We start from the raw sequence: 26,431 nt of genomic DNA on the forward strand, positions 1-26,431 counted from the left end.
GCTTCGGAAGGGCAGTACTAAATGAAAAATTATATTTTTAGGCAAAATAAGAAAAATGTACACATCTTCATTTTGTTCAAAAGTTTACACCCCTGACTCTTAATGCATTGTTTCCTTCTGAAGCATCAGTGAGTGTTTAAACCTTCTGTAATAGTTGCAAATTAGTCCCTCAGTTGTCCTCAGTGTGAAAAGATGGATCTCAAAATCATACAGCCATTGTTGGAAAGGGTTCAAATACACACAAAAAACTGAAAAAACCAAAGAATTTATGGGACCTGTAGGACTTTTCTTAAGAACAGTAGGCAGTTTAACAGTTCAGGACAAACAAGGGACTCATGAACTACTATCACTAAAAATAAATAAAAAAAACAGCTGTGGATTATTCAGGAAACAACACAGTATTATAAATCAAGTAAACGGGGTCATTTTTATACAATTTCTCTTGTGGACTATATGTAAACATATTATGTGAAATATCGTCTTCTGGTCAGTACTAAATAAAAAATACCATGCATTTTGTATGATCCCTCTTATTGTGTTCAAATAATTAACATTTTGCACATTCTGCAAGGTGTATGTCACGACCACACACAAAGGGAGAAGGTGAGTATCTTTCAAGGTATTTATTAACAAACGTGCACAGTTCAACACACGTGCAAACGGGTGAATAATGTCTCTGTGGTCAAATCTTCAAACATAACACAACAGGTGAGTTCAAGTTCATAAGGATCATAGCGTTAGCAACAGTCACTTCCCTCTGACACGATTAACGTGTTTCACAGGAGAACATCAGAGCAATCCACGGGGAGCACAGGAGAACATCAGAAGAATCCACGAGGAGCACAGGAGAGACAACAGGAGGGGGAGAAGATCCACAGAGAAGCATCCATGCAACTTCGATACCAGCCGGTGAGTGAGTGAATGAGGTAAGTATTTGAAGGGTGTGGTGATTGCTGGTGCAGGTGACGGTGATTAGAATTCTGGTGATGGTTCACGGGTGTGCTGTGGTGGTGATTGGCTGGTTGGTGGAGGATCGTGGTGATTGGGGCTGAGGGAACGTGCAGAGGGTGTGACATCACCCCCTCCTCCACGGGTGACTCCTGGCACCCAAGAACGGCGACGGGGACGACCACGACCTCTGGGAGCTGGGCGTTCGGGATGTTGGCGGTGGAATTCCTCGAGGAGAGTCGGGTCCAGGATGTCGTCACGGGGTATCCACGATCTCTCCTCGGGTCCGAACCCCTCCCAGTCCACTAGGTACTGGAGCTGGCCGTTCCGCCGCCGGGAGTCTAGGATTTCTTGGACTTGGTAGATGTTATCTCCAAGGATCTCTGGCGGGTCGGGAGGAGGAGGTGACTCCGATTCTGTGGAGGAAGGGAACAGGGGTTCAGTGTGGCGTTTGAGTAGGGAAACGTGAAACGAGGGAGCGATTCTGTAATATGGAGGTAGGTTTAGACGGTAGGTGACAGGGTTGATTTGTGAGTGCACGGTGAAGGGCCCTATGTAGCGGGGACTCAGCTTCCTGCTGGGCAGCCGGAGGCGTATGTCTCGAGTGGACAGCCATACTTGGTCCCCGGGGAGGTAAACTGGGTTGGGTAGCCTACGACGGTTGGCGTGTTCCGTATGCCTCCGTACTGCCCGCTGGAGATGGACGTGCGCTGAGTCCCACACCCTCTCGCTCTCTCGGAACCAGTGATCTACCGCGGGCACCTCGGAGGACTCTCCAGTCCATGGAAACAGAGCTGGTTGATAACCTAGAATACATTGGAATGGGGTTAGACCAGTAGAGGTTTGACGGAGGGAATTTTGCGCATACTCAGCCCACGGTAGATACTGGCTCCAGGTGTTTTGATGTTGGGAACAGTACGTCCGAAGGTAGCGGGAGATTTCCTGTATTTTCCGTTCGGTCTGCCCGTTCGTTTGAGGGTGATATCCGGATGACAGGCTGACTGTGGTACCCAGGAGTTGGAAGAAGGCCCGCCAGACCCTGGAAATGAATTGGGGTCCCCGATCGGACACGATGTCTTCTGGGAGTCCGAAGTTCCGGAATACATTGTGGAACAGTGCTTCTGCGGTTTCTAGTGCTGTGGGGAGACCTTTGAGAGGTATTAATTTGCAAGCTTTTGAGAATCGATCGACTACCACTAAAATTGTGGTGTAACCCTGAGAGGGGGGCAGGTCTGTGGCGAAGTCAATGCCCAAGTGTGTCCAGGGTCGGCGGGGAATAGGTAATGGTTGTAATTTACCTTCAGGTAAGCGGCGTGGGGTTGTGTTAACGGCGCAGACCGAACATCCTTGGACGTACCGTTCCACTTCCCTGCTCATGTTGGGCCACCAATATTTCTGCTGGAGGAGCGAGAGGGTTCGCCTGCTGCCAGGATGTCCTGAGCCGGGGGACGTGTGCGTACTATCCAGCAGAAGGGGTCTGAGACGGCTTGGGACATAGACACGACCCGGGGGAAGCTCCGGTGGTGCAGGTTCCTCGAAGGTGGCGGCTCGTATATCTTCATCCAGCTGCCATAGTATGGGTGCGAGAAAGACAGATGGGGGTAGAATTGGATCAGGATCGTCAGAGGTAGGTTCAGGTGAGTACATACGTGATAGGGCGTCTGCTTTGGTGTTTTTGTGGCCGGGTTGGTAAGTAATGTTGAAATCGAATCGGGCAAAGAATAGTGACCAGCGAGCTTGACGGGCATTTAGTCTCTTGGCGTGCTGAATGTACTGGAGGTTCTTGTGGTCGGTTATTACGGTGAAGGGGAACTGGGCTCCTTCCAACCAGTGCCGCCACTCTTCGAGGGCGAGCTTTATTGCCAGCAGTTCGCGGTCTCCAATTCCATAATTCTGCTCGGCTGGGGTGAGTTTCTTGGAATAGTACGCACACGGATGGAGGGATCGGGGTTCATCAGACCACTGGGACAGCACAGCTCCTACGCCTACGTCCGCCGCATCAACTTCCACCACGAAGGGCCTTGAAGGGTCGGGGTGCTTGAGGATAGGAGCGGTGGTGAACATCAGCTTTAGACGGTCGAAGGCTTGCTGAGCCTCTGGAGTCCACTGTAGTACCCGGCGTCCTCCCTTTAAGAGGGAAGTGAGTGGAGCCGATAGGAGGCTATAGTTTTTTATAAAGCGTCGGTAGAAGTTAGCGAAGCCTAAGAAACGCTGAAGCTCCTTCACCGTCCTGGGCTCCGCCCACTTGGCCACTGCGTCCACCTTACCGGCTTCCATACGAACTCCCTCCGCAGTGATCACGTATCCGAGAAAGGAGATGGAGGGCTGATGGAATTCACATTTTTCTAATTTCAGATAGAGTTGGTACTCACGGAGGCGTTGGAGAACCTGGCGGACGTGGTCTTGATGTTCCTTTAGGTTACGTGAGTAAATGAGGATATCGTCAATGTAGATGATTACGAATCGATGGAGGTAGTCGCGGAAGATTTCGTTCATGAAATTCTGAAATACGGAAGGACTGTTAGCCAGGCCATAGGGCATCACCTGATATTCATAGTGACCGGTCGGGGTGATGAAGGCGGTTTTCCACTCATCTCCTTCTCGGATACGGATCAGGTTGTACGCACTGCGGAGGTCGAGTTTGGTGAAGATGTGGGCTTCCCGCAGTTCCTCCAAGGCAGCTGGCACTAGAGGAAGTGGATAGGCGAATTTCACCGTGGCGTCGTTGAGCACCCGGTAGTCAATGCAGGGTCTGAGCCCGCCATCCTTCTTGGGGACGAAGAAGAAACTGGATGCTGCTGGGGACGTGGAAGGTCTGATGAACCCCTGTTGGAGAGCCTCCTGGATGTAATTCTCCATGGCCTCCTGCTCAGGACGTGAGAGGGGGTAGATCTTCCCGTGGGGTAGTTTGGCGCCTGGCAGCAGGTCGATACTACAATCCCAGGGCCGGTGCGGTGGTAGTTGTGTGGCCCGTTCCTTGCTGAAGACATCGGTGAAAGACTGATAGACGGGGGGAATGGCGGTGGTGGATTGAGTGGCAGGGCTCTCTATGGTGGTGGCGTGCAGAGGGATAGGATGGTATGGAGACTCTGCATCCGACGAGGAAGGATGGTAGCCGTGGTTCCTGCACGTTTTGCCCCACTCCAGGACCTCTCCTGTGCTCCAATCTATGCGGGGTTGGTGCTTAATGAGCCATGGTCTGCCCAGGATGACATCCACGTTGGCTCGCGGGAGTACTAGGAGGGTTAGATGTTCACGGTGGTTGTGTTGGGAGACGAGGGTCACTTTTCTGGTCCGGTGAGATATCTTACCATCGCCCAATGGTGAGTTTTGGATTGTGGTAATTTGGTATGTGACCTCATTTTGAACGGTGGGAATTCGATATTTAGCAATGAAGTGTGATGAAACAAAATTGCCAGCCGCTCCGGAATCCACGAGCACATAGATGGGGAGAGTACGAGAGTTTACTATTAGTTCAGCGGTAATATGGGGTAAGAGAGACATGGCCGGAGTAATAGATACAGTACTCACCATTGGACGAGGCGGGCGGACTGGACAGGCACTGATGAAGTGAGAGGCTTCTCCACAATATAGGCACAGACGATTATTAATTCGTCGTTTCCTCTCCGCAGGATCCAGGCGATAGGAGTCCGTAATCATAGGTTCTTCCGCATCTCGTTGGGGTGACGGTGTTCGAAGTGGAGGGAAGCTGGGTACAGACTTTGTAGAAGGACATGCTGAGAGATGTTGAGAGATGCCTACTGCCTTCTTAATAAAGGTTTCCAGCGGTACGTTGTCATCGTAAATGACCATATGCTTGCGGATCTGGGGTTTAAGCCCCTTACGGTAGGCTGCTAGGAGAGCGATTTGGTTCCAACCACTGGTGGCCGCTAGGGAGCGGAAGCGCAGGGTGTATTCGTGAATATTGGACGCACCTTGATTCAGAGTGATCAGTTCATCGTGTACGGAAAGGGGAGTGAGCACAGCTCCAAACACGTCCTTGAAGTGGGCAACGAAAGCATTATAGGAGATTAAAGCGTCGCTCCGTGAATTCCAGAGTGCGTCTGCCCATTGAAGTGCCTGCCCAGTGAGGAGGGAAATCATAAAAGATATCTTAGAAATTTCGTTAGGAAACTGGTGTGCGTTGGCTTCGATATAGAGGGAACTTTGCAGGAGGAAACCATTGCAGCCACCCGGGTCTCCGGAATAATTCATAGGGCGAGAGAGGGGCGTGTTGGAAATCGTCGTTGGAGCAGCAGGTAGAGATTGACGAAGGACGTTTACCATATCCGAAAATGGGTCAGGGGTGTCTTCGGTGATAGTGGCGCTCGCCTCCATGAGTGACGCGGTGAGTTAATACTTTTTTGGGCTGGTATCCTGTCACGACCACACACAAAGGGAGAAGGTGAGTATCTTTCAAGGTATTTATTAACAAACGTGCACAGTTCAACACACGTGCAAACGGGTGAATAATGTCTCTGTGGTCAAATCTTCAAACATAACACAACAGGTGAGTTCAAGTTCATAAGGATCATAGCGTTAGCAACAGTCACTTCCCTCTGACACGATTAACGTGTTTCACAGGAGAACATCAGAGCAATCCACGGGGAGCACAGGAGAACATCAGAAGAATCCACGAGGAGCACAGGAGAGACAACAGGAGGGGGAGAAGATCCACAGAGAAGCATCCATGCAACTTCGATACCAGCCGGTGAGTGAGTGAATGAGGTAAGTATTTGAAGGGTGTGGTGATTGCTGGTGCAGGTGACGGTGATTAGAATTCTGGTGATGGTTCACGGGTGTGCTGTGGTGGTGATTGGCTGGTTGGTGGAGGATCGTGGTGATTGGGGCTGAGGGAACGTGCAGAGGGTGTGACAGTGTATGTAAACCTTTGACTTCAACTGTATATATTTTGTTAGTGACATGAGTGGCACAGAAACACACTTCACCTATAAACAAAGCGATTTATGTGGTTGTTTTCAGTTTTCGAAACAGCGTCCAGTGCCGTGCCACGTTGGAAGTGTCTCAAGAGAAAGTGAAGGTCTGTTGTTTCTTCAGCCTGCCAGCTTGCCTGGTAAACAGATATATAAAACACCCTCTTCCCAGATGTGAGGGCTAGCTGTGAGACGCAGAGGGAGACTATGTGGATGATGATGAATGGGGTCTATAAACCACCAACCACTTCCTCCTGTACTACAGAGCTCACCTGTTTCTGCTTAACAGGGAAAAAACCTGCTGCTCTTTTTCAGCACCGGCTCGCACGCGGAGCCCTCCGCGGGCCGTCCAAAAAGGATGTTTCTAACTAACAGGAAGTCATTGCCCGCACACACATCTTTGATCCTTCGCCATTGTGTACAAAGATGCGTGTCTCGGACTGAGAGATTCAATACACGGCCATCCTCCATCATTTTGTTTGTAGCTGATAGCGAGAGTAGTTGCAGATGTTTGGTAAATGCCACGTCAAAATTGTGAATGCACAGTTAAAGCTGCAGTTATAAATCGTGAAGTTTAAGTCTGAAAGAAAATGACATTATTGTGCATCTCAATACTGCTGAAATGTTCGTCAGTGAAGTATATATTTTCCGAATTAGCATGCAGGCTTTGTCATTACTAAACAGCAGCTCCGACATTGTTCTATTAGCCCCGTCAGTAGCAGCTTTCCGTCAGGTGGCTGCGTTAATTATCGACTGTGATCAAACAGTCAAACGATCGTGGGTGAGGGTCTGGCGGAGTAGTATCGATGGGAAGAGGGCTAACATTCGAACTCTCCCTTTTTCCCAGACACACACCAGACATGTTCAATACATCCCCACTTTACTTTCCATTTCCCCAGCCTTTAAAACACTCTCCCTGCCAGCTGTAATTATAAGCTCAAGCCGTGAAGTTACAGGCTGCGGCATTGTATGTCTTACTTACAAATGCATCAGCAACACTGTAATTAAATAACTTCATACTATTTATTTTTAGCCAGTTAAGTTTGTTCTATTTATCTTCTGCTTTATGAAGTATATTGTTCTATTAAAAGCTAGTTTTCTTTTTTTTTTTTTTTAGCGCTGATGCACTTCTAAAAATATATTTCTTTAAAAATGTCTCAATTTAAATTACTTCTTGTATGGAATAGCTCTAAATTCTAATTAGAATTATACATTTAAAGTAAGTTATTTTTATTTTTTTATGTCACTGCAATACTGTTTAGGCTGTAACCTCCTTTAATGTATTATTTAATGGGAGAACATTTTTTATGAATGCACTAATACCCAAAAGAGCTACAGCTTCTGTTTTTTTAGACTTTAATGCAACTGCATACATACTTGCATATATATATACAGGATAAACTTACACTACTATTCAAATTTAAAAAAAAATTATTCTTATATTCAGGGAGGATGCCTTAAATCAATCAAAAATTACAGTAAAGACATTTATAATGTAACAAAATATTTATATTAAATGCTGTTCTTTTGAACTTTCTGTTCATCAAATAATCCTGGAAAAAAATGTATGACCACAAAAATTACAGTTTTCAGCATTAATAATGTTTCTTGAGCACCAAATCAACATATTAGAATGAATTGTGATGGATCATGTGACACTGATGACTGAAGTTATGTATTGTAAAATACATTAACATTCAAAGTACATTTTAAAATATTTTAAAATGATTTCAAAAGTCATTTTAAATTTCAAAAAAGTTAAAGAATTTGGTAACACTTCGCAATAAGGTGTCTTTACATTTACATTTATTAAAGTATTTATTAATCTTTGTTAATGTTAATAAAAATACAGTCGATCATTGCTTGTTCATGTTAGTTCACAGTGCATTAACTAATGTTAAAAAACACATGATTTTAATAATGCATTAGTAAATGCTGAAATTATCATTAAGATGCTGTAGAAGTATTGTTTATTCTTAGTTCATGTTTCATGTTAGTTCACCCATTTTGTATTGTACACTCTAAAAATGCGGGGTTAAACACAACCCAGCGCTGGGTGAAATATGGACAAACCCAGTGATTAGGTTGTTTTGACCCAGCGGTTGAGTTAAATGTCTAACCCAACTCTCTAGGTAGTTTTATTTAACTCAACTATTGCTTAAAAATGACTATACCTGTTGTTGAAAATGAACCTAAAATGGGTTGGGAATTAACATTTATTAATGTGTTTAATAAATAATAAATATTTTTTTAAATTGCTTATTAACAAATGTTCACCTTTTGATTGATGTTGATGCCTCTAGTAATTATGTGTCTGATTTTTAATTTACAACCTATTTTGGGTTCATTTCAAGCATATGAGCTTACAAACTTATTTTGCAATTGAATTCAAATTTTAATTATAGTTTACTTTAATTTTCATTTAGTCATTTGATTTTTGTCTACAAGAGTCTGGCAGTATTTTATTGATTAATTGAAATGAAAATGCCATTTTTACTGAAAATTGTGTTGCTTCCCAGTTTGTTTCCCCAGTAAAATCCTGATCTAAAAAGAAAAAAAGAAAAGTTTTCATTCCTTTCTTATTGCTTTACTGTCTTACTGTAAAAGCACATGTCCTTAACGTATACGCAGCTGTTTAGGCCATCGGGTGCATGATGGAGAAAGATTTTCCGACTGTATATCAATGAACAGATCGATGTGTTTCCATCGACCGATGCTTTGAAATCAATACCTGGTATGTTATGTCAGAAGGTGTGATGATGTGTTTTAAAAGAGCAAGCCGGAAGGCTTAATCAGTGCACGCCTTTCGCCCGCCAAGACTTCGGAGGTTTCTTTGCTCATTATAAAGTACGTGTGTGTGTGTCCATGTCTGTAAACACAGGTTTGTGGATAGAGTTGTTACCCAGTGTACACGGTGTGTATGGTGTGTGCATTATTATTATGATGCTGCTGTGGGTACCACGCCACTCCAGGGACCAAGACTTGAGAGGCCCCCTTAAAATACCGCGCAATAATTGGAATTGCTTTATCTTTAGTCTCATCAATTAATGTGCAATTTTCCATTTAATTACCAACTCGCTCACAAAATTTGCAATTAAAATGAGGCGAGATAACAGCGAAGATGCCTTTCGGCTGATAGCACTTGGAATGAGAACACAGGCGTGGTGTGTAATCAGTATACAAATCACACGCACACAACGTTCTCAATTTGTATGATTTGGACGAGCTTCATAAAATATGCAACGCCAAACCAGAATCTAATTTGTGCCTGGAAAATTCCTCACGTTTCCACGAAGTCCAACATGAAACGGTCCGAGCGCAGAGGTGCTGAGGGTGTTTATGATCATGATAACCCAAAACTGAGTGTGTGTGTGTGAGTGTGATCTCCTCAAAATAGATGCTTGGTTTGTCTTGGCCCCTTCGACCATTTTCCACACGCTCCTGCCAACCTGAAGATGAGCTGCAAGGGGAAAAAAATGATCTTTCCTGTTTTCCCGCTCAAACTGTTGTCTGTCTGCTGTCTGAGGAAGGTTACATCCTGTACGCCGTCTGACAGACTTGGCTTCTGTACTATATTCTGCTCTGTGTCTCGCTGATTTTCCCACAATCCTCTTGACAATCCTGTTGTTCTGCTGTCCACAGAATTATCGCTGCAGACTTTGATGCAAACAATTGGAAAATCTGCGTATGCACCCATTTATACACACCATTCTGCACCTTTAAGATTTCAAGCCATTAAGATATAGACAGAGCTAACAAGCTGTTCTCAAGAGAGAAAATTACTACTACTAAAGCAGAGAATGAACTTTATGGGTCACATTTTAAATGAGTGATTTATGTCTTGTGTAATTACCAAACGGAGCAGAGGTCCCACCCACATCAACTCGGCAGATGTGATTGTACTGTTCTTTCAGAGTAATTATATATGATTGCTTATGTATTTTTAGTATTCTTTACGTTTGTTAGCTTCTGCTTCTTACATCTGTGGGCTGTTGGACTGAAGACCGTGTTTTTGGGGGTCAACCTGTCTGGAATGATCATGCTATTGATTTGGGTGTGATTTCACGAGGGTCCGTAATGAAAACTGAACAAAAGACTGAACAGTGAATATAGTTTCATATGCTTATGGCTGTCGTCTTGTATTTTGGATGCACTCAGACAAATGGGAAAATCAATATGGGAAAGACAATGTCCAACATTTGAAGATCTTTATGATAATAGACTTGGTAAGAGCATAGAGTATATAACATATATAAGAGCAAGTGTTAACTAAAAGAACTAAGAAAGGTAGTGTTGCATATACATATATATACACACATATACATACATATATATATATATATATATATATATATATATATATATATATAGGACATTTCAAAATGCGAGCAAAGAGAACAGAAAAGTTGTGTTGCACTTGATAAAACTTCACTTAGAAATGGGGTTCAGGGGGCCATGTGTAGTAACATGGGGCCAATTATCTGTAGTCAGGGTTTCCCACAGTGCACCGTCCCCGGAGTCCACCCTTCCCTTGCCCAGTGTCAATTACTCTTCTGACAACAGAACTAATGAGCCCCTGATTGGCCTGCTGGGGTTGTCATGTTTACCTTAGAAAACACTAACTCATCATGTACCTGCACCTCAAGGTGCTTATTTGCTTTTCTGGACAGATGTACTGCTAACAGTTTTTTTGGGGTCGTCTGCGATGTGTTAGACTTGTCTTCCTTGATCTTGTTACTAATGCATTGGATGTTGTGACATTCTTTGTAAATTCTAATATTATGTATGCACTTTTGTGTACATTAAACGTGCACATTTTGGCTTTAAGATTTGTAGTCCATAGGGCTATTGTTTTAAATATTATTTAATTTTATTTTACATACTGCATACTACTGTACAACATTGTATACATTTTTTGTGAGTTTAAGTACAGCAGCACCTAGTGGTGTGTCATGGAATTGTTTCAGCACAAAACTCAGGAAAGCTGCAGTGTTTATTTATATATTTTTTAGCAGTGATAATAATTACACATTATGCAATCTGTTATAAAAGATAAAAAGCACAATAATTTCCCTCTAGTAAGTAGGCCAGAAGATATGACTTTGGTCATGAAACAGAACAGCAAATAATCTTTCATGTCACTGTTTTGTTTCCTTCAGGATCTCCATGTGAAGCTATCCCATGATGCAACATGTGTCCCCAGCACCAGCATTGACCATGATGGCCACACAGAGTGTCCCTCCACCATCGTACCAGGAGAGCCAACAGGTTAGTTAACAAACTATTTTTTTTTCATTATTAAAATACTATTAGTTAAAAATATTATTATATTATTATAATTATAATAAAAAAAATACATTTTATACTGTTTAAGCTACATATATGTATGTATATACAGTTTACATACACCTTGCAGAATCTGCAAAATGTATTTTACCAAAATAAGAAGGATCATACAAAATGCATGTTATTTTTTATATAGTACTGACCTCAATACGATATTTCACATAATAGACATTTTACATATAGTATAATAATTTATAAAAAAATGTATAAAAAATGACCCAATTTAAATGTTTACATACGCTTGATTCTTAATACTTGTTGTTGTGTTGTTACTTGAATTATCCACAGCTATTTTTTGTTTTTGTTTTTTTCAGTGATAGTTTCCTGAACAGTCCAATTACCTGCTGTTCTTCAGGAAAATCCTTCAGGTCCCACAAATTGTATTGTTTTTTCAGCATTTTTGTATATTTGAACCCTTTCCAACAATGACTGTATGATTTTGAGATCCATTTTTTTCACACTGAGGACAACTGAGGGACTTATATGCAACTATTACAGTAGTTTCAAATGCTCACTGATGCTCCAGAAAAAAAAAAAAAAAACATTTGAACAGAATAAAGATGTGTACATTTTTCTTATTTTGCCTAAATATCATATTTTTTCAAGCTAGAAGACAAAATAAGTTAAATTTAAATTTAAAGTTAAATTTAAAGTTCTCAGCTCTCAATGTATTGTGTTTCCTTCTGGAGCATCAGTGAGCGTTTGAACTCTTCTGTAATAGTTGCATGCGAGTCCCTCAGTTGTCATTAGTTCAAAAAGATGGATCTCAAAATCATACAGTCATTGCTGGAAAGGGTTCAAATACACAAAAATGCTGAAAAACCAAAGAATTTGTGGGACCTGAAGGATTTTTCTGAAGAACGGCAGGCAGTTTAACTGTTCAGGACAAACAAGGGACTCATGAACAACTATCACTAAACAAACAAACAAACAAAAAACAGCTGTGGATCATTCAGGTAAAAACACAGTATCAAGCCTATGTAAAACTTTGAACGGGGTAATTTTTTATGAATTCAACTATTGTTTTCTCTTGTGGACTATATTTGAACATCTTTTATGTGAAATATCTTATTCAGGTCAGTACTAAATAAAAAATAACATGCATTTTCTTTGATCCCTCTTATATATATACCAGATTTTGTAGACCAAATAAGAAGAAAAAGACATTTATACGCAGGGTTATTATAGTAAACTGTGGTTTAGTCTCAAGTTGTGGCTGTCGGAAAGGTACATCTGTAGTTCTGTGCAATGTCATATCTTCGCTGTGCTTGTCCTGAGTTAATCAGAGGGACACAGAGCAGCGTTTTTGTCCCAGAGCCCCCTCTCCCTGTCCGGCTGCTGTATCCCTCCGCCCTGAAGATTAGCGGCTGGGGAGAAGAGCAGCGCGCTGGTGGAGACATGCAAATGAAAGCTAGTTAAGTGTGAAGAAGCTAATTTATTTCCTATTTGAGGCTGGGATTAAGACTTCCAGCTTCCTCCCTTAAACCATTTTTGTTCTGGGGAGGGAGACGGGAGGGGGCTTGCTTTCAAAGCAGCATCGCAAGAGAAAAAAACAGGGCAGGAGAGACAGGGAAGCGTAGACAACAGACGAGTTGTTACTCTCTCTCCTACTAATGCATCCTAAACAGGGTATTTGTTCTTCTTGACAATGTTTCGATTGCTAAAGGGCAAGACCTCTACCCACCTCGACTGCCAGAGTTTTATTTGATGACTAGGTGGAATGTTTTATTGCAGAAGGTGACCTACGGTAAATTTTAGGGGTTAAGTGCCTCAATTTAGAGTCTAGGTTTTAATGAGACATATGCTGCATTGTCTTGCGCTGTCAAGACAAACCGAAAGAACGCAGAGACCCTGGAAGTGTCTTCCTGAATATGTGTATAAATCTGAAAAAAAAGTGGTTTTGTGGTCCAGGGTCACATATAATAAATGATCTGAGGAGTATTTTGAGCTCAAACTTCACAGACACATTCTGGGGACACCTGAGACTTATATTACATTGTAAAAAGGGGCATAATAGGTCTCCTCTAACTGTTGTGTAATGTTTGCTTGTTGTCCATCAAGTTCCAAATAAAACAATGAATCACTGGATTATCCACAAACAGGCATCGCTACATTTATATTAAAAGTCTCTGTAAAGCAATATTAATAAATACGTTTTGAGTTTGTCACACCACAGAAAAATGTGTTATTAAACACTTAGCCAAGTTTGAATGATAAAAAACTGGCAAGTGAATAAAATAAGTTATTAAAATCTTGAAAAAATAAGCAGTATTCTCTGCTCTCAAACGCTGGGGGTGTGTCCACACTAAAACCACGCCCACTGTGGGAAAGCTGCCGCCTCTCTCAACCGTCAAAAACAGAGCTGTTTTGTAAATTATCGCAACCATGTAATATGGATTTATGTGACGAAGGCATAGCTAGCTAGCAAACCGTAGGCTTTAGTAACTGACGGTAATGGCAGTAACTGGCAATTGAGTGGTTAGGGGAGGGCCTCAGCTCAGTGGCTCCAGTGCATCATCGAGACATGATTTTAGGCCCAAAAAATCCTGAAAACAAAAAATTGGAACTCCACAATTCAGTACTACATAGTTCACATTCTTTGCAATGTGTTTCTGCAGACTGAAGGACAGCTTCACCCATCAGGATGTCAGGAAGCTCAACCCTCTCCCTGCTCTGCCCCCACTCCCCTCACTCTCCTCTTCTGCCTCACAAACTTTCTGAACTCTGACACACACACACACACACACACACACACACACACACACACACACACACACTGACCTGCACCAGTCACTTTGTGCAGCATTGGTCTGCCAACTACTTCACACTGCTCATAAGAGTGCTCTGACATTTTTACACACTTACAAGCTCTGTTGCACTATATTGTTTACATGGTTTGCACTCTCCACCATGTGTCCTTACTTGTATATTGTATATATTATGTTTATTTTTGTATTTATTCATATTTTTTTACATTCTACCTTCGTATTTAATGTTACTTATTGTATTTAATGTTACTGTTTGTATTTAATGTTATTTTTTGTTTTTAATGTTACTTGTATGCACCATGGGTCTTTGACTTTGACTTCTGCAATAATGTTCATATTGTGTTTAGAAAGAATTATCTGAATTGACTCTCCACAAACAGTTTGACTGACAGGCGATCTGACCAATCATAACGCCAAAACCGCCATTTTATTAGATTAGACTAGTAGATTAACTTGATTAACTGGATTTAGAGACCATTCACACAGAACGTCTTTTTTCATTCCAATGCGCTACTTTTCAATTCAATTCAAGTTTATTTGTAAAGCGCTTTTCACAATACAAATCGTTGCAAAGCAGCTGTACAAAAAATGTAGGTTACTACAATATATTTAGTCGCTTACTAGTGGTGACTACTGTATGTCAAGTTGATGTACATATGGTATAGATGTATGTTAAAATCAGTAGTGGTGTAATTAAACAGATGATGAATACTAATAATAGTAATTATGTGTTGCAATCAAACTTGTAGCAAAATTGTGTAGTGCTGTATGTTGTTTCATGGCTGGCATCATCTGTGGCCCTCTGAGGGGTTTGCATCATCTTTTCTCGGGTATTCTGAAATCCAGACTGAATCTTGTGTAATTACTAGTTACCATGGGATGGCAGTCCCGTGGCAGAAACAGAGAAACAAATAGAGAAATAATTAGCGTAGCTGCTGTTCCAACCAAGCAAAAATTATGTGTTTAGCCCAAGCTGAAGAATGTTGATGTGCATTTGATCAGATGTAACTGAAGTACAAGGTTATGAGATACATTATGTGAATGTTTGGCTAAAGAGATGAGTCTTTAATCTAGATTTAAACATAGAGAGTGTGTCTTAACCCCGAACGTTATCAGGGAGGCTATTCCAGAGTTTTCGAGCCAAATGTGAAAAGGCTTTCCCTCCTTTAGTGGACTTCGCTATCCTAGGTACTACCAAAAGTCCAGAGTTTTGCGACCTTAGGGAGCGTGATGGCTTGTAGCGTGGTAGAAGACTAGTTACGTATGCAGGAGCTAAATCATTAAGGGCCTTATAGGTAAGAAGTAATATTTTGTAAGTGATACGGAACCTAATAGGTAGCCAGTGCAGAGACTGTAAAATTGGGGTTAGCTTTTGCCACTCATTAAAGCAGTGGATCAATCAGAAGAACTTGGAGGCGGGCAAGTGTTGCAAGCTTCTATTTGCAGTATTTGATGGCAACATGGCGGAGGAGGTGCTCATAGTGACAGTGTCCAGATACCCTGAATTATATAACATTTAAATATTTAGTGTGAGAGCGGCATTGTTTGTCGGACATAGCAGCAGTAACATAGGAGGGTTTTTGCGAAGGGTCAGTTGCCTGTACACTGACTTTAATACTGTATGTAAGCAATTTATGCTGGTAGGTGGAATAGTCAAGCTACAAAATGGACAAAAACGTACCGTAAAGAAGTCCATTTAAATATTTTTATCTGTAATATGCTTTAGACTTCAGATCTGCAGTTATTTTGTTTTCTGTATTTCTGCAGATGACAGGCACTACGCAGCAAAACTCAAAGGCCCAGCATGTCCACCTCTCTGCAGCCTCAGCAGGAGGGGCCACCCAGGTCAGCGTCACCCTTGACCCCCAAGCCCAACTAGAGTCGGACAAACGAGCCGTTTACAGGTGGGTATTATGCAGTAATGCTGATTCTTATTAAGGACATCATTTATAGATTTGTGAAAATGTGTGCAGTGCTACAGATGCAAAACATGATGCAAAGATGCTCAGCTAGTTGCTAAAGTGTTGTGGGTGGTCACCAGGGCACTGCTAGGTGGTTGCTTACTGGAGGAGTATTAATAAACAAACAAACATTGCCAATTGAAGGTTTAAGGTCAGTTTTATGTTTATAAAAGAATTTTCTTATGCTCAACAAAGCTGCAAAAATACAGTAATATTGTGAAATAGCTTTACAATTTAAAATAACTGTTTTCTATTTTAATGTATTTCAAAATGTAATTTATTTCTGTGATGGCAAAGCTGAATTTTCCTCAGCCATTACTTCAGTCTTCAGTGTCACATGAACCTTTCAGATATCATTTACCATGCTGATTTTGTACTTATTATCAGTGTTGAAAACAATTGTGCTGCTTAATATTTTAGTGGAAAGGTTATACATTTTACATAAATTGTATGCAGGATTCATTGATGAATAGAAAATAAAATAATGAATAAAAAATGGTACTTACTCCAAACTTTTGGAACAATAGTGCATATATAAGCCAAAGTATGAAAGTTTTGTGTTGCTTTATTTTAGTTATATTTTCACAGTGAATATTATGTAGGTACCTGTACACCATTGTTCCATCAGATATAAATAATGCAGTTTTATACTTATTTGAAACCCTCATAACATATTGATCTAAATACAAGCATACAGACTAAGACGCTTGATTTGGATGGCAACACGCGTGCATAAGTCATATTTTCCTCGTTTATTCATGAAGTAAATAATACATGGCACACTGACACTTTAAATACTTAAAGGCTCATTCCCAAACCTCCCCTCCCTGGTTGATTACAGCGCGGCTGTTTGCGAGCCGCATGCATATCGTAGCATCGTCGGTTCCTGTCTGAAGGCAGCCGCGAGGGCTCGTTCGACCGGCTGCAGCGCTGGCTATGATTAGCGGTGTCTCGCGGCGGCGTGGCAGAGGCCCGTGGTTTCACGCTAACCCCTGAGGCAGGTCTGTGAAGGCCTGGGCAGGCCTGGGGCTCAGTCTCTCAGCTCCTCAGAGAGAGAAAGCTGCCTTTGATGTGAGCAGCCAGCCGGAGGCGGCCTGCAGGCGGTGTGAAAAAAAAAGCCTAGACTCAGCCTACATTCACACTACACACACACACAGTGTCTGCTTTTACTTCCCCCTCGTTCCTAGTCACATATACTCAAGCACAGACTCGGCGTATATATCTCACCACCTCCTTCTCTCTCTCTCTCTCTCTCACGCACACAAACACACAGATTTCTGGTTTCATCCTACATGACACATCTTAAGTGCTCTAAATATTCAAAGGCGCAGCAGAGAGCCATCACTCATAACTTGTTCTGATTCTCATCCAAGCGCACACCGGCACAATGAAAGCGCACAGGTGAGGTAGAAACCAAGGAGATTTGTATTAGACTTGACATCGTGCTGTCAGGTGTCTAATGCAATTGAAGTGCAAACATCCCTAAGAATGCTGTAAATAAACAAGAAATGTTTTGTTTATTAAATCATTATGCAAATCTTGCAACTTAATAATAATAAGTATTTATTTAGTTGTATATGCAAATATGTGCATTATAAGTTCTCATAATTGCTGAGTCAATGTTATACATTCAGGACAGACCTTTATTGGCCAAGCAACGGTGCACAAGTTGAATCTACTGAGGCACAATAGAAAAGGATCACAAAACTGTTTATCCTAACTTTGATGGCATTTCTGTCTAGTAGAACGTGGCACCTTCAAGGTTCTGGGTTAGATTCCCAGGAAAAACATACTGATAAAATGTATAAATGAATACATAGCTGGGTAGATTACTTACAAATTGTAGTTCATTATTGATTACAGATTGCGTGATGAAAACTGTAGTTTATAATCTGATTACTTTTTAGATTACTTTTAGATTACTTGTTTTAAATAAATAAAGAATACTTGAATACTTGTGCTTTATAAATACTTCATAGAAAGATACTTAATAAAGTGTTATTTATAAAAAGTTGTATTTATTTTTTACAAAAAAACAATTCAATGTACCATATTGATATAAAAAAGTCAAAAGAAAGAAAATATATTCCATTTTTGATATCAACATCATAAAAGGCATTAAACATTACATTAGTAATTACGTTAGTAGCCGATAGTGAATAGTGAGTGTAACGCCACGCCAGCAGAGGGAGCCCTTACCCACACTAACTGTTGCTGCTCCCTCTGCTGCCTCGTTGGTTACTTTGTTGGTTACTTGGTGGCCATTTAAGGAGGCTTTCACTAAACAGGCCCCGCGAAGTATTGTTTTGCTGTGCGGACTCTACTAAGCGTTTCTCTTATTTTCTTGCCTTGTTCTTATTATTTTCACGGTTTGGTTTCTTGTCATAGTTTTGCCATTGTTTTGTTCTGTTTCATTGCCATAGTTTTTGCCTTGTTTCATTGCCTTGTTTATTTGTTACTTTTCGGACTGCCCTCTCTGGTTTTTGGACTCTGCCTGTATTTTTGTCGATTACGCTATTGTTTTGCCGTTACTCTGTTTGTTTGGATATTGACCCTGCCTGTCTCAACTACGATCTGTAATAAAGCTCGCAATTGGATCTTACGCGCTTCCTACGAGTCCCGTGTTACAGAAATACTTCGCCTCCCGAAGATCCAGTAGCTTTGTGTCAACAGATCGTCATGAACCCAGCAGATCGTCTTGTTTGCCTCCGTCAAGGTAATCTCTCCATTGAGCAGTATGTGGCTGACTTCTGTGAACTGTATTATCAGGTGGACTTTAAAGACTCATTTCTCAAAGACATTTTTTGTTTTGGTTTAAACAAGGACATAAAATGCCGTATGCCCCGCAATACCCCATACTGGACTCTAGAGCATTTCATTGATTGTGCACTCCAGTTGGCTGGTTCACCCTTTACTGTCGGGATTGTGGATGAGGGGTCACACAATCCCACAGTACCCACACCACCAGAACATGTTCACATTCCCACTGTCATGTCTGGTATTGTTCCCGTCATGCCTGCCAAGCCAAAGCCTGCTCCTGTCACTCACGTCTGCCAAGCCAAAGCCTTCTCACATCATGTCTGCTGCTTCAAGGCCGTCTCACGACATGTCTGCTGAGTCAAGGCCTGCTCACGTCATGTCTGCTGCGTCAAGGCTTGCTCACGTCATGTCTACTGCTTCAAGGCCTTCTCACATCATGTCTGCTGCTTCAAGGCCCACTCCAGGGCCTGCTCACGCCATGCCTGCTGCTCCAGGGCCTGCTCACGTCATGCCTGCCGTCCCTAAGCCTGTTCACAAGATGCCCGCCTTCCCAAAGCCTGTTCACAAGATGCCCGCCGCGCCAGAGCCTATCGTCAAGATAGCTGCCGTCCCAAAGCCTGTTCACAAGATGGCCACCATCCCAAAGCCTGTTCACCAGATGGCTGCCAAAATGGCCGCTACATCCACGCTTCATCGTGTCAACCCGGTTTCAAGATGGTTGCAAGCAGCTGGTCTCCCTAAACTCACGTCAGCCAAGTCAAGTCACGTTACAGCTGCTGTTCCTGCCAAGCCAAGCCAAGTCACATCACAGCTGCTGTTTCTGCCAAGTCAAGTCACGTTACAGCTGCTGTTCCTACCAAGCCAAGTCACGTTACAGCTGCTGTTCCTGCCAAGCCAAGTCACGTTACAGCTGCTTTTCCTGCCAAGCCAAGTCACGTTACAGCTGCTGTTCCTGCCTGGTCAAGTCACGTTACAGCTACTGTTCCGGCCGAGTCAAGTCAAGACACAGTTTCACTTCCTGAGTCAGGTCAAGACACACCAACACTTCCAAAGTCTAAGCAAGATACAGCAGCACTTTCAGAAACACATCAAGACACAACAGCACCTCTTGAATCACATCAAGCCGCAGCTGTTCCAGCTAAGTCAAGCCAAGCCACAGTGGTTCCTTCAAAGCCAAGTCAAGTCACAGCTGTTTCCCCAAAGCCAAGTCAAGTCACAGCTGTTCCCTCAAAGCCAAGTCAAGTCACAGCTGTTCCCTCAAAGCCAAGTCAAGTCACAGCTGTTTCCTCAAAGCCAAGTCAAGTCACAGCCATCCCTTCAAAGCCAAGTCAAGTCACAACCGTTCCTCCGACATCAAGTCAAGTGATGCCTGAACCTCCAGTGTCAAGTCAAGTCAGGGCTACACTTTCGGTGCCAAGACAAGATACAGCAGTCCTCCTTGAGTCAAGCCAAGTCACAGCTGTCCTCCATGAGTCAAGACAAGATACAGCTGTTGTTCTCCATGAGTCAAGCCAAGTCACAGCTGTGCCTCATGAGTCAAGCCAAGTCGCAGCTGTCATTCCTGAATCAAGTCAAGTTACAGCTGGGTTGTCTATGTTAAGCCAAACCACAGCTTATTTCCATGAACCAAGCCAAGTTACAGCAGATCTTCATGAGCCAAGTCAAGTTGCTGCTGTTCTCCCTGAGCCAAGCCAAGCCACAGTTGATCTTCATGAGCCATGCCAAGTTACAGCAGATCTTCATGAGCCAAGCCAAGTTGCTGCTGTTATTCCAGAGCCAAGTCACGTCTCGCCTGAGCGTCCAGAGCCAAGTCACGTCTCGCCCGAGCGTCCAGAGCCAAGTCACGTCTCGCCTGAGCGTCCAGAGCCAAGTCACGTCTCGCCCGAGCGTCCAGAGCCATGCCATGTCTCGTCTGACCTGCCAGAGCCATGCCATGTCTCGTCTGACCTGCCAGAGCCATGCCATGTCTCGTCTGACCTGCCAGAGCCATGCCATGTCTTGATTGCCAGTGTAATGGACCCTCCTCTAATGTCAGTGCGGGCTGCAGGCATACCAATAGAGCCGACGCTCCCAAGCCAAGCAAGCCACGCAGAGCCGACGCTCCCAAGCCAAGCAAGCCACGCAGAGCTGACACTCCCAAGCCTCACACCGAGACTCACACGAGTCTGCTCCAGAGGCCTCGTTTGTCCATGAGTCTGTCCACGAGTCTGTACCAGAGGCCTCTCCTGTCCAAGAGTTCGCGCCAATGCCTCCTGAGGTGTCAGTATGCTCTGTAGAACCTCCTAAAGAGGTGGCGTCCACCCATGAACTCACTGCCATGTCTGACCATGAGTCTGCGCCAATGCCCCTGGAGGTGGTAGCTCCGGCTGCAGAACCTCCTATGGGGGCAGCGTCCAATCACAAACACACTGCTCTGCTGTGCTGGTCATCTGCTTCACCGTGGATACCTGCATGGTGGGGATCTAGGCTCCCTGATCCACCAGGGCCTCCTGAACTGTTTGCTCTGCCATGGCTACCCAAGCTCCCTGATCCACCCTGGACTCCTGAACTTCCTGCTCTGTCATGGCTACCCAAGCTCCCTGATCTACCATGGCCTCCTGAACTTCCTGCTCTGCCATGGCTACCCAAGCTCCTTGATCAGCCATGGCCTATTGAACTGTTTGCTATGCCATGGCTACCCAGGCTACCTGCTAGCCAAGGCTTCCTGCTCTGCCTGCTCCGCCATGGCTTCCTGCTCTGCCTGCAACACCATGGCTTTCTGCTCTGCCTGCTCCGCCATGGCTTCCTGCTTTGCCTGCACCGCCTAGGCTTTCTGCTCTGTCTGCACCGCCAAGGCTTCCTGCTTTGCCTGCACTGCCTAGGCTTCTGGCTCTGCCGGCCCTGCCATGGCTTCCACTACACCACAGTCTGCCATTGCTTCATGGTCCAGGCCCACCTCCGCTTCATGATCCAGGTCTGCTATTGCTCCATGGCCCAGGTCCTCAAAGTTTCCACTGTCTGCCACTGTTCCACGGCCCAGGTCCTCCATTGCCTCACTGTCTGCTATTGCTCCACGGCCCAGGACCTCCATTGCTCCATTCTGTTACGCCACTCCAGCAGAGGAAGCCCTTACTAACACTGACTGTTGCTGCTCCCTCTGCTGCCTCGTTGGTTACTGGCCATTTAAGGAGGCCTTCACCAAACAGGCCCTGCGAAGTATTGGTTTGCTGTGCGGACTCTACTAAGCGTTTCTCTGATTTTCTTGCCTTGTTCTTGTTATCTTCATGGTTTGATTTCTTGTCATAGTTTTGCCATTGTTTTGTTCTGTTTCATTGCCTTGTTTATTTGTTACTTTTCGGACTGCCGTCTCTGGTTTTCGGACTCTGCCTGTATTTTTGTGGATTACGCTATTGTTTTGCCTCCGTTACTCTGTTTGTTTGGATATTGACCCTGCCTGTCTCGACTACGATCTGTAATAAAGCACGCAATTGGATCTTACGTGCTTCCTACGAGTCCCGTGTTACAGAGAGTTGATAAAAACCTACGAAAATATAATTAATTAATTCATAAATTTTTTTCAAAAGCAATTTAAACACTTGAGCACTAAAAATATAAATATTTTATTTGTTTATCTGCGTGTCAATGCAACTATTAACCAACATCAGAGAACTGTAAACATGTGAAAGCATTGTTAAATTATTAAAATATTAACTTCCTCAGCAATATTTCAAGCAAATATTATATTTTAAGGGGTTTGGCTGACAAAAAGTGTTCATGCCCAACGTCTTTAGGATTTAAATATTTTTGTCCAGACTTCCAAAATTAATACATTCTGAATAATTTATTGCCAATGTATGAATAATATGTAATCATGTAATCCATAAAAAGCAACTGTAGTCTGATTATAAGCATTTTAAAATGTACTCCTAATTACAAGTAGTATTTGAAATCTGATTATGTAATCCAGATTTCATTCCTTTACCAAATTTACATTATATTCTTCTTTTCTAAAGTTTAGGGTCAGTTTTTCTTTCTTTTCTTTTTCTTTTTCTTTCTTTCTTTCTTTTTTCTTTTGTAAAAAAAATAAATAATAAGTGCAAATATGTGTTAAATTGATCAGAAGTGACAGTAAAAACATTTACATTGTAACAAAAATGTATATTTTAAATAAATGTTTTTTTTAACTTTCTATTCATCAAAATGTTTTATGGTTTCAACAAAAAACAAAACTTTTTTAACATTGATAAGACATTTTCTTAAGCAGCAAATCAGCATATCAGATTGATTTTTGAAAGATCATGTGACACTGAAGACTGGAGTAATGATGCTAAAAATTCTTCTATCACTATTACATTTTAAAATATATTTAAATAGAAAAAAATTAATAATACTTCACAATATTACTACTTTTACTGTATATAATAATATATAATAAATAATTTGATAAAATAAATGCAGCCTTCATGAGTATTAAAATATCTTCCCAAACGTGCATTTGTTATGTAGAGTAAAAAGCAACATGGTATCTCACCTCCACAACTATTGTGGGTATTTAACAAAACAGATTTTTTTTGTGTATCTGTTTGTTTATAGTGCATCCTCATGTATTGTTTTGATTCAATTTGGCAGGTTGGTGTTTATTTCTGCACCTCTCGTTTCTCTAATTGCCGGTATTGTGAGTTTGAGTTGTGGAGTCTATGCTCTGGCATGCGTTGCTTAATTATTAACAGTGGAATAAATGTGCGATACAGTAATTATCTTAACGAGTTACTGCACTCTCTTTTAAAGCATCCGAGACCTTCTCTTCTTATTAGAAACGTGGCAGGGGGTCCCTTTCCTGTGGAATCCTTGCGACATATCCAAAATTAGGTCCAATAAAATCCAGCAACCAGGAGATGAGATGAAATTGTAATATGTGTCCAAAGAAGTTCCTGAGGGTGTAAATTTCAGCACTATTCAACAATGATAAAAGTGAGATGGAAAGGAAACTCAGGTGGGAAGAGTTTGATGAGTGAACTGACTAAAAAAAAAAAAACAGCAAATGCATATGAAGTCACACTTTTAATATTTTTTAATCCTTCATTTTTATTAAAAAAATAAATAAATTAGACTATTACTACAAGCAAATCAAATGTAACCAATGCAATTGTGATTTGTCCATTATAATTCAAATTAAATTCTTCAAATTTCTTTGAAAAGCTGTTTTGTGTGTACAGAATTGTATCCTGATGCTTTGCGCCTCTCAGCCTCTGTCTTTTGAAGTATTTGTGTTTATATATATAGTGTTCAGACCCCCGAAGGTGTGCTTATATTAGGGTATTGAAATGTCTGAATGGGTTTATATGTGTCTTTCCCTTCTCGCCGTGACTCAGATTGGCGGGTGCTGAGTGGATTTGCATTGATACTGGATTTCGGTCTCATGGTGCACAGTCATGCTGTCTTTATTGAGCTCCAGTGGATCAGGAGTGTCTTGAACTGATGGAAGAGAGAAAGATAAAGGGAAAAAGATGGAATACGAAGCAGAAAAGAAGAAAAGAAAAAGGAAAGAGTTAGAAAACAGCTTTAGTAGACCCAGCAGCAGCAGCAGCGCATATCAGTCCCAACAGGAGTGCTTTTAATTTGACAGCCAGAGAGGAAATGGTGAGCCAGTTCTCCCCAGCCGCTGTAATGCACCATAAATTCTGTTTACATTCGCTGTTGGGAAGCTCTCGCAGTCATTTGGTGCCCAACATCTTAACGACTCTCTCTCTCTTAGTAATGGTGCTGAGATTTCTATACCGTACAGAAGAAATCTTCTTATCTGAGCCATAGATTCATCCTGAGAGCGAGTGTTAGGCTAAAGAATGTATATTTGAGATTGTTACTGGCCGATTATGGTAAATAGTACTCAGAGTATCTCAGGAAATCTCTAAGGGCACATTTATATCTGAGTAAGATTTTGTTCCTCAATTTAAAGCCGTAGACGTCAAGTTTTATTCCGTTTCATCCTGTCTCGCGTCTCCAGGGTGCCGAGTGTTCTGAACTTCACAGGCTGACTGTCTGAAGATTGAACGTGTGTGTTCGTGTTAGCAGGAGCTACTCAAGTCTGTGAATGAATCGAATACTTGTTAGCGGTGCTTGCTTAGGCAATATTATTGCTCAGGGCTGCTCAAAACTCTATATCTTGAACATTATTTCATAGAGACTTAGCAACCACCCAGAACACATAGCAATGATCCAAAAAACACCCTGACCATCAACCACCCTGGTCAGTATACTGTAGCAGCACTATAAAAAAAAACCTAGCAACCACATACTGTAACATTTTACAACGTATCCAGGCCAGCCAAGAAATGCATACAGTAGCAGTGCCCTAGAAACCACACAAATTAGCAACCATTCAGCAACAGTCAAAAAACTAGACGGAATGCCCTAGCAACCATATACTGTAGCAACACCATACAAACTACCCAGATCAGTCTAGCAACCACATACAGTAGTAATGCCCTAGCAACCACACAAAATACCCTAGTAACCATATAGCAACAATGGAAAAATTAAAACTAGTCAGAACCCTATAGTAACCATAAAGCAACAGCCTGGCAACTACATAAGATGTCTTAGAAACTACCCAGAATGCCCTAGCAACCACATAACAACACCCTACAAACCACCCAGACCAATCTAGTAACCGCATACAGTAGTAATGCAACCATATAGCAACAATTAAAAAACTAAAACTAGTCAGAACCCTATAGTAACCATAAAGGAACATCCTGGCAACTGCATACCAATGTTTTACAAACTACCCAGTATGCCCTAGCAACCACATAGCAACACCCTACCTATCACCCAGACCAATCTAGCAACCACATACAGTAGTAATACCTTAGCAACTATATAGCAACAGTTGAAAAACTAGTCAGAACCCTCTAGCAGCCATAAAGCAACATCCTGGCATCTACAAACCAATGTTTTACAAACTACCCAGAACAACCTATCTAGCAACCACATACAGTAATAATACCCTAGCAACCACACAAAATAGCCTAACATCCATATAGCAACAGTCAAAAAACTAAAATTAGTCAGAACCCTTTAGTAACCATAAAGCAACTTACTGGCAACTACATACCAATATTTTACAAACTACCTAGAACACCGTAGCAACTGCATAGCAACACCCTACAAACCATCCAGACCAGGGATGCGTTTCCCAAAAGCAACTATGGTCGCAAGTAACCATTGTTAGCTAACAATGCATTTGGGAAAAGCACCCCAGCCTAGCAACCACACAGAATACCCTAGCAACCACATATAATCACTCTAAGAGGCCGCAACAAGATGAAAACATCTCAACAAGCGCACTGCAGGTCATGTGACAAAAAACAGCCAATCAGCTTCACCTTTTCTGTAACACCACTGAAAGCTTAGCCAAGATGGAGGAACACCTGATCATATCTGTACCCCTTACCAACTGTATGGCAACACCCTGGCAACCACATACTAACTCCCTAGAAACTACCCCAAACACCCTAGCAACTACATCGCAACACAAACCAATTTAAACCCCGTATAACCAAATATTACAGCCTAGGATCATGAGGGTGATTCATTTTGTCATCTTTTTGATTGCTTTTATGTGGCATCTCTGTATTTAACCTCTAAATTCACACCTGTGGTCCAATGATAAGAGCCGGCTGTGTATGACAACAGGCCACAGCTAGCCTTTACCCCGCAGGTGAGGGAGAGAGCG

General features: G+C 42.3%; 1 protein-coding gene across 1 annotated transcript in view; it reads left to right on the plus strand.

Moving 5' to 3' along the window:
- The window catches only part of LOC141299460 (homeobox protein PKNOX2-like), a 105,068-nt gene that overhangs the window by 57,994 nt on the left and 20,643 nt on the right, over nucleotides 1-26,431 (plus strand). Inside the window, 2 exon segments of the mRNA XM_073829819.1 lie at nucleotides 11,042-11,150; nucleotides 15,764-15,900. Coding sequence (XP_073685920.1) covers nucleotides 11,064-11,150; nucleotides 15,764-15,900 — 224 coding nt within the window. The 5' untranslated portion in view covers nucleotides 11,042-11,063.

The sequence above is a fragment of the Garra rufa genome, chromosome 23 (genome assembly GCF_049309525.1).
Source record: "Garra rufa chromosome 23, GarRuf1.0, whole genome shotgun sequence".
Taxonomy (NCBI): domain Eukaryota; kingdom Metazoa; phylum Chordata; class Actinopteri; order Cypriniformes; family Cyprinidae; genus Garra; species Garra rufa.